This window comes from Eschrichtius robustus, chromosome 5 (assembly GCF_028021215.1).
Source record: "Eschrichtius robustus isolate mEscRob2 chromosome 5, mEscRob2.pri, whole genome shotgun sequence".
Taxonomy (NCBI): Eukaryota; Metazoa; Chordata; class Mammalia; order Artiodactyla; family Eschrichtiidae; genus Eschrichtius; species Eschrichtius robustus.
Genome location: NC_090828.1, coordinates 63,738,151 through 63,747,675, shown reverse-complemented (window position 1 = coordinate 63,747,675; position 9,525 = coordinate 63,738,151). Strand labels below are relative to the sequence as shown.

Here is a 9,525-nt window from a genome sequence, read left to right as displayed (position 1 = left end):
CATAAATGAATCTGCTTTCACATGCAAGCAAACTTCAGTCAAAAAATACAGTTGGTCTTCAGTCCTTCTGTTCTTCTCCATATGATCTTGGCCCAACTCAGTAAACATTTGTCGAGTGCCTATTCTCAACCAGGCTTTGTGTACACTGAGGGTTCACAAATGCAAAGGATGGCTCTCTGTCCCTGAGAAATTCAAAGTCTCATTTCCTCCAAGTCTTGCTAATACCCACGTAGTAACTGGGACTGGCTCCTGCATGGAGAAAGCACTGGGTGATGGCTGAGCAGCTGCTTGACATTGGATTCTCACTGCCACTGACCCTAGTTTCTTTCATGTTCTATATACAGACATTTAAAACTAAATTACTATTGAAAGTCATTAGAAATTAGCTCGGATGCCAATGTATGACCGTGTCTGTAAAAGTAAAATATCATTATTTCTGCTTAAAGAAAAAAAAAAAAAAACCCACAGCACTTCTGTAATTGGTGCACCAACTGTGCATGAAGTTCTCAGGTCAGGTCAACTGATGGGGGCTCCTGTGGTGACTAGTTTGTAGTAGGCTCCTTTCTGGGCCATCAGTTCTTCATGGGTCCCCTTTTCAATCACTATCCCCTGTGACATGACAGCAATGATATCCGAGTTCCGGATGGTGGACAAACGATGGGCAATGACAATGCAGGTCCGACCTTCTCTGGCTTTGTCCAAGGCGACCTGCACCGTCTGCAAAGAGAAGATGGAAAGTTGATGCAAAGACGCATGCTTGTTCCCTGGCCCACCATCGCGAGAGTTCTGTTTCATACCACCTGATTAACATCTCTATATTCAGGGGTTAAACCCAAAGGCTTGACAGGAGAGAGAGGATTAAATAAATATTTGCTGAATGCAATGCATCAGTGACTTAAATTGCAGTCTACAAGCTGAAAAATTTCAGTGAAGCCAGAATGAACCAAACTACAAGATCACAAAGTAATTTTACAATACTTGAGGGTCTAGTTTGCTAAAATGAAACCAAGGAAACAATGTAAGGTAACAGTTAAACGGTCACTCCTGATACTGTTCTTCATTGAGGACATTTTAGCTCTCTCTAAAACAGAATCCTGACTTTTAAGGAGTTAACTTTAAATGGTAAGTTTCATAATTGTGTTTTGCCCAATTACATTTCCTTTCATGCAAACTGCACATCAGATACCGCCTCTAACTTTGTGTTGTATGCTTCCCACCTGCTCTGCCATCGAACTTTAGAACTATAAAATATGAAATGCCTATCAGATGGCCTGGATTATTTTATTTTATTTAAGAAAGCTCATTATTTGCCCATGAAAAAAGTGTCACCTAGCCTAAACAATCTTAAAAACAATTCTTATTTTAAAGTGAAAAAAAATTTTTTATTTGAAGCAATCCTATTTTAAATCACTTTCTCTAGACTATTGTCTTTGGGTGCCGCAAAGGAGTGGCAATTTCTACTATTAATGAATCAGAAAATTAACAATACTGCCATTTTATAAGCACAAATATTACAGCAAAAAACTCATTTACAATGATCTAAGACTTTAGAAAATCAATACCTACCTTTTCACTTTCTGTGTCTAAGGCAGAAGTAGCTTCATCTAGTAGCAAGATTTTAGGATCTCGTACGATGGCCCGAGCAATAGCAATGCGTTGTTTCTCCCCTCGAGAGAGTTGAGACCCCTGGGACCCAACATTAGTTTCATATTTCTGGAAAAAATATGGTAAGTTTGAGAACCAGAAACAGCCATTGCTCCTGTGCTGTATGGAGCCCACATCAATGACCCCTCTGAGGGTTTAAACAATTTGTTTTTTTTGAAATTGGGAATAATTTGTATAAAGGATGTCAAATCCATTTAGGAATATTAAAAAAAATATGGCGTTTTATGACCTTTCATGTTGGGAAACACGGGGACTTTGTATCCCTTTCTCTGCATTTCTTTTAGGTTTGTATTTTTGATCTCTTTCTCCTTGCGTATGAGATCTTCCCTGATTTAAGATTCCCTGATTTCCAAACTCCTGTCTGGAAGATCTTTCCAAGACAGAATGATCCTAGGCATACAAGGGCCTTCAAGAGATCTCCTGGTCCATTCTCTTGTGGAGGTAGCATCATTCTGGAACACAAGCCTAACTTTCAATCTTCACTCTTGCTGCATACCAGCTCTGTGATCATGAACAAATTATTTAAATTTCTGTGAGCTGCAAACTCATCTGAAAAATGCAGATATTAATAACTAGTTAACATATTTGTTGTTTTAGATGAAATTATGAAGGAAAATCCCTACCTGACGCCTATGTAAAAAACAGTTACATTCACAGAGTATTTACTATGCATCAGGTATTGTACTAACTATTCTAGCCAGCTTATCATTGAATGTTTACAGAAATCATTTTCTCCCTATTACTATTTTTCAGTTTCCATGTCTTAATTTTCTTAGTGACCAACCACCAAGAGAGACCCTTGGTGGATGGAAAAATGCAGAGTCAATATCACACTACATTCAAACTTGGCTCTGGGAAAGTGAGGAACTCCAAGGCAAATGCAACTTACCCACCACACACAGGAGTTGCTGCCAAGTAATGAAATGATCATGATGACAATAGTAACAGCAGCAGCTTTATTTGTGAGGCTATTATGTGTGCTCTCTCATTCTAAGTTATTTTTTGCATTTTGTAGATGACTGAGTCTCAGAAAAGTAATTGTTACAGAAGTAACTTTACACTAGAAAGTGGCCAAGCTTGGATTCAAATCAATGTCTGTTCCAAATCTCAGGATTTTTTTCCGTTATGCTAAGCTGATGCTCAATGTGGTACTGCTTTACTTACAACAAGTAATAGAGCATCCTTTGCATTGGATAATATACTACTTTCCAAAACTAAAGTTTATGTTGATGAAGGACATATATTTTGCGTAAAAGACTGAGACGATTTCAGGGCACTGGGAAATAAGTTGTGTTGCCTTTGACCTTCTCCTTGAGCCACAGTCATAATACTTTTTAGTCATTCTACCTCTCTCCCTCCCCGTCTGCCACAGGGAATGACTCTGACTTGGTACCCACCTCTGGAAGGGACATGACAAAGTCATGCAGCTGAGCCTGCTTTGCAGCTTCTATGACTTTTTCCGTGGGGATTTCTTTGGTGTTGTCTCCATACTTGATATTGTCCACTATGCTACAGGCAAACAACACTGGTTCCTGGGAAACGATTCCAATCTTCGAGCGGAGAAACTGGACATTTACATTTTTGGTGTCATGCCCATCTATCATCTGCCAATAGAGGTGACAACCAGGGCACTGAGTTTTAGAATTCCAGCAGTGAGGAAAGTTTGTATCCTAGAGTTAGTGTTATGCAAGATATTTGCTTTGCTTAAGAGACAACAATCCAAGGACTCTTGGAAATAAATTATGTTGCCTTTGACCTCTGGAGGTGGTGTCCGCCAGAAGTGGTGTCAAAGTTGTGATCAGACATGGTTGTTTGTTTCCCAAACTCTAGTTCTACAGGTAGTATTATACAAACAGGAAAGGCACTCCAGACAGTATCTAGTTAAAAAAAAAAAACTTCCCCTTATCCTTTGGTGCAGCACATCCTCTCCAAGTACACAGAATTGCTCAATTTTGAGACTCCATGGGTTATGAAATGGGGTTTCCTATGTAAAGCTATTGGACAATGTAAGAATCAAACCTGTTTCCTTGATTTCACTGATACTAACCTCTGAATAATTGAGATAACAGACCCCAGTAAGAAAGAAGTACATTTGTTTACTTAGTCAACCAACAAACATATATTGAATTACCTGCCACAAAGGCACCATGCTAGACAGTCTTTTGTATGCTATATAAAGAAAAAATAATTTGTAGTGAGGTGGATGGACCTAGAGTCTGTCATACACAGTGAAGTAAGTCAGAAAGAGAAAAACAAATACTGTATGCTAACACATATATATGGAATCTAAAAAAAAAAAAAAAAAGTTCTCATGAACCTAGGGCCAGGACAGGAATAAAGACACAGACATAGAGAATGGACTTGAGGACACGAGGAGTGGGAAGGGTAAGCTGGGATGAAGTGAGAGAGTGGCATGGACATATATACACTACCAAATGTAAAATAGATAGCTAGTGGGAAGCAGCCACATAGCACAGGGAGATCAGCTGGGTGCTTTGTGACCACCTAGAGGGGTGGGATAGGGAGGGTGTGAGGGAGACACAAGAGGGAGGAGATATGGGGATATATGTATATGTATAGCTGATTCACTTTGTTATAAAGCAGAAACTAACACACCATTGTAAACAATTATACTCCAACAAAGATGTTAAAACAATAATAAAGAAAGAAAGAAAAAATAATCTCTGTTTTTTAGGAACTCATGATCTATCTAGGCAGTTAATTACAGGAACTCATATGTCTACCATTTGAGCTCTTTCACTTAAAAGCCTTAGAATAGTAAAGGTACAGTATGTCTCACATACTATAATACTGTAAAGTATTTGGCCCCATGATTTCAGAAAAAGATTATATTAAATGGTGTAAACATATGATGTTTTAGATAATTTTTTGGCAGTGTAAAAAACAAACACTACTAGAAAAAATATAAGGCATTCTTCAACAATTAGCCCTTGCTCATCTTCCTCTATGCATTTTCCATAGTACTTATAGACTGCAAAGCACGATTTAACAATTAAATACTGGAGCTGTTTGCTAATTGTTGTCTATATGCTAGTATTGTAAGCTCCTAGAAGACATAAGACATGCTTCATGCTCCTTAGAATTTCCCACAGGGCCTAATGCAGTGCTGGGCACATCATAGGTACCCAATTAAATGTTGAAAACGTTGAATGTCTGCGTTTGTTAGCTTCCTTAAGAGCAAAGAGGATTTTTAAAAATTGCATTAAAGGTGGTATTTTTCCTACTGAAAAATGTTTGTGGAAACATTCTACGATGATGTAACAAAATATATTGTGTCTATGAAATGCAAGGAATCATATTGATTTCTTCATGGGCATTGCTTTCTACCTGCGACCAGAACATTCACTGAGTACATTCAGAGAAATATACTTAACATACATGTTAATGTTGAAGAAGTCAAACGTGAAGGATTCAGGTCCCTGCATGTCATGTAGTTCACCGTCTACCTGGGTGATAGACATGAAAGATCTGACATTTGGGGAAACTGGATCCTCTCCTTTGTAGAGATCAGACCCCCAGTGCAATGTACTTTCTAGATTCATCAATCACCAAATACTTCCAAACAAATTAAAATCTCTATACCTAAAATTAATAAAAGTGATTATAAACTACAGATAATCAACTCTTACTCCTTATTTTCATAATTTCCTGGATTTTACCACTATCTGTTTGCTTGTTTTCTTGTTTTGCTTTATGCAAGGGAAACTTTAGTTGCCTCTTTCAAGTTTCTTTCAGCATTTCTCATCATGTTATCTATCCTCATTGCAATGAAGATTATACTATTCAGGGATATTAGAAAGTCCTTTTTCAAAAAAAAGGATTAAATAATCAATCAGACCCACACCTCTGAATCATTTCTTAGAAAACTACTTGAAGATGCACTCCAACAAAATGAGATGGAAAACCAAAGAAAGAGGAAGATACGGGAACTAGGAAATAATGGATCTAATCCAAAAGATACTGCAGGAAACTCATAGGCTGACAGTTGTTCAGCAGGTGTAGGATGTAATTAGTCCAGGCAGTGGCAGAAATAAGGGAAAGAAGCAGGTTCCTCAGAATAGACATCAGGAGAGAGACATTGGAAGAAACTAAAGATTTTATAAAGGCAGAGAATGCAAGAAAAAAGAGTCTTTCAGAAAAACAATCAAGAAAGAAAAATGTAATGCTAATGTACCTCACTACTTAACTATGAGATGAACAATATTTACTTAGCCATAATAGAAGTTGTTAATAGATTTTCAACTTTTAGAATCAACCTAGAGTAAAAGCTTGAAAGATAATAAATGTTATAAACAAAAGGTAAGCATTTCATATTCTTTTTTTTAAATGTAGTACATATATACAATGGAGTATTACTCAGCCATAAAAAGGAATGAAACTGGGTCATTTGTAGAGATGTGGATGGACCTAGAGTCTGTCATACAGAGTGAAGTAAGGCAGAAAGAGAAAAACAAATATCATATATTAACGCATATATGTAGACTCTAGAAAAATAGTGAACCTATTTGTAGGCAGGAATAGAGACATAGATATAGAGAACAGACATGTGGACACAGTGGGGGAAGGGGAGGGTGGGACAAATTGGGAGATTAGGTTTGACATAAATACACTACCATGTGTAAAACGGATAGCTAGTGGGAACCTGCTGTATAGCAGAGGGAGCTCAGCTCGGTGCTCTGTGACGACCCAGATGGGGGGAAGGGGGAGGGGGAAGGTCCGAGAGGGAGGGGATGTATGTATACATACAGCTGATTCACTTCATTGTACAGCAGAAACTAACACAACATTGTAAAGCAATTATACTCCAATTAAAGAAAAAAAAGATAATATAAAAGTATAGTTATTAGGACTTGAGAGGTAAAAAGAGGGAGGAAGAGTTCACCTCTAGAGGTAGAATTGCTAATATTCTCATCTTAGAAAATGAGAATTCAAGAGATGTTATCTATAGGTGATGGAAAAGAAACAGAAGTGTATTAATTAAATTTACAAATAAAAGAACTTTTAAAAGTAATGTAACCATATTGGGAGGAGGTGGGTAAAAGGAGGGGGAGAAGTGAGGGTAAGCTAAATTTCCATCTCTTGAGAATAAATCAACAGAGGGTCTAAATTCGTTAAATCGTGAAACAGCAGCATAAGCATATTATTTAGGGACTTTGAGGTAATCATTGGGAGATCTAAAAACATAAAGTGGTTAAAGATAGTTGCCTTTGAGCAGAAAAATGGAGAATGGGGGGTGGAAAGGGTGGAATAAGGGGTTGGTTTTGTTTTGTTTTTTTAAACAAATCTTTCTTATTCTACTTTGTGCTCCTCTGCATATATTATTTGGAAAAAATAGAAAGGAAAAAGAAAAGAAGAGAAAAGAGGAAGAAATTCTGTGGAAATAAGCAACAAAGCAAACCACCAATTTTTCAAACATCCTTACCGAAGATTTATGGCATATGACTTACCAATTTGAGGTCCTTATATTATTTAGACTTTAGCTTCTTGAACCAGGATTGTCTCAGATTTTTCATACTAAATTCCCTTTCTTACTCATTTATCATTGTGTTTCTTATCACCCCCACTTTTTCCATTCCCAGTCATTAGTTTCCTGATTAGTCTGCACTTTCTGCCCCATTTACAGGTAAGTGAATGCTTCTGTTAAGTACACTCATCTCCAGCTTTGCAGTTTTCTTTGCCTAACTGGTCAGCAGACCATCTGGAACTGGGAAGAATATAATATTAGAAATTGTGAGGTAGAATCAGGTCAACCAGCAAATGACTGGAACTGGAAAATACTGTCCAAGGCAAGCGCTTTGGAATGAGTCTGGCAAGACACAACCCTAAAGGTGACTTTTAGGGGTTGGAGATACTCTGCAGAAAGCAAAATTCTCAAATGCATTGACAATTTTGCATTGCTTACCACCTTCCCTTGGTCAGGATCATAGAAACGTTCCAACAGCTGAATACTGGTGCTTTTACCACATCCACTGCTTCCAACAAATGCCAGGGTTTGCCCTGGACCAACAGACACTGAGAGACCATTCAGAACTTGTATATCAGGTCGGGAAGGATATGTAAATTTACAGTCAACAAAGTCAATCTGCCCCTGGAAGTTGTCCTGTGGACAGGAAGATTAGAATTATATATGCTCTACCAGAATCTAGACTATTGAAAATGCACATAAGCCTGAGTTTTAAATCCTTGCTTAAGATACCTTCAACACCGAGCTGCCGAAGTGCAAAGTATAAAGACAGCAACTTAATGAAATGGCATTCTAGTCCCTATTCCAGCAGATGTAGAATAAAAGGAGGCTTGAGCATTGACTTTAAAGATATTTGATCTCTTATTCCCATTCTAACCTAAGGGGATTTCCTTGTCACCCATTCTTTGACATTCTGCATGGAAGAAAATACAGGATATGATTACATCACAGAAGCCAGTAACTGTGCAAATTCCTACAGCTCTGTTCCCCCAGAGATTTAAAATAATAGCATTACACTTGAAATGATTTACACAGAAAGTTACTCGAGCCCTGAATTGCAAAGGTGAAATACCTTGAGTTGTACTCTCTGACGTGTGAACTCTAGAAATGGATAGACATTTAATAAGCCACACAGAGACTTATCTTTTATTGAGCTGAAGGAGAAATAGGGCATTTGACCAATTTTAAAAGATTTCTGAATTTAGTTGACTTTACTGGGGTTTAGGGGTTTTTGGCTCTCTTGAACATACTGGGATATTAAAAATTAGGCAGGGAAGATTTAAAAACACCTGTAGGGACTATCAATTAGAAAAAGTGATATTTCATTGAGATCAAATTAATTTTCTGGGAGTCCACATGAGCTCATGTGGAACACAGATAAACATGAATTAAATCAGTATTATTGGACAGGAGAAACTGGTTTTTCTACATTCCGTACCAGGATATCAGTAGAAATCCTGGTGGTTGGGTAGGTCTCAAAAGACATGTAGCTTCATTCATTCCGGAACTAAGTGTGTTTTATAGTACCTGTGTACTATAAAACAAGTGTTCACTGGATATCATTGCCTTATTCAAGTTCCAGCTTTATGAAGAATTTTTAATGCTAAGGTACTTCATTCCTTTACATTTGTAAATCTACTGTCTGTCCATGCTGAGGGCATATGAGTTCACCCATATACTGCAGAATTTAGAAGATAAGTGGTCTTGAATAACCAGCCCCAGTGGCTGCTCTGCACACACACAGAAGCACAAGCCTCTCCCACTGCCCTCTTACCCCTCTATACTTACCCATCTTTCACCCGCACTACTATACACATTGATTGTGGGTTGCCGGTCCAGCAGTTGGAAAAAGCGTGCGGCTGAGATTTTAGCTTTGGCATAACTTGGCGTATAAGAGGAGGCTCTCCCAAGAGCTGTCGCACTCAATACAACTGAAGAGATCACCCTGTAGTTGGACAGACACCCAGGTAGAAAGGGCATGGTGTGGTTGGTGTGACGGCCTAAGAGGCAGGAGTTTGGGGGTCTAGCCCTGGAAAGGGCCAAGCAGCCTTGAGCAGGTCTCTTTAGACTTGTCTGGGAATGGGAGATTGGAGAGATTAGCCTTTTTCAAATTGTGTTCTAAGAAGAAAGGGTGAGGGGAGGATTGAACAAGGGGGGCTCAGATCTCCAAACCCTGCTTCAACTACAACAGCCTTTTAAAAAAAATTTGTTTGAGAAAAAAAGACTTCTTAGAAAACAAAAAAACAAGGAGGGAGGTTGAAAGATCACCCACCGGATTGGGTTGCATTTTTACAATGTTAACATTCTATGAATCTATGATTAATGTGTAAAAGACAATGATTGGCGATATAAGCATCAATTCTGTACCAAGCAAG

The 9,525-nt window shown here is 38.2% G+C and overlaps 1 protein-coding gene across 2 annotated transcripts in view; it reads right to left on the bottom strand.

The window, feature by feature from the left end:
* Nucleotides 1-469: 469 nt before the first annotated feature.
* Nucleotides 470-9,525, bottom strand: part of ABCB11 (ATP binding cassette subfamily B member 11) — an 89,328-nt gene continuing 80,272 nt past the window's right edge. The window contains exons 23-27 of one of the 2 annotated variants that reach the window (XM_068543935.1): nucleotides 8,939-9,095; nucleotides 7,589-7,786; nucleotides 3,063-3,269; nucleotides 1,567-1,713; nucleotides 470-717 (exon numbers count right to left, since the gene is read on the bottom strand). In XM_068543935.1, coding sequence (XP_068400036.1) covers nucleotides 517-717; nucleotides 1,567-1,713; nucleotides 3,063-3,269; nucleotides 7,589-7,786; nucleotides 8,939-9,095 — 910 coding nt within the window. In that variant the 3' untranslated portion in view covers nucleotides 470-516. Of the gene's footprint in view, nucleotides 718-1,566; nucleotides 1,714-3,058; nucleotides 3,270-7,588; nucleotides 7,787-8,938; nucleotides 9,096-9,525 lie in introns of both variants that reach the window. The other variant, XM_068543936.1, reaches the window with a different exon arrangement.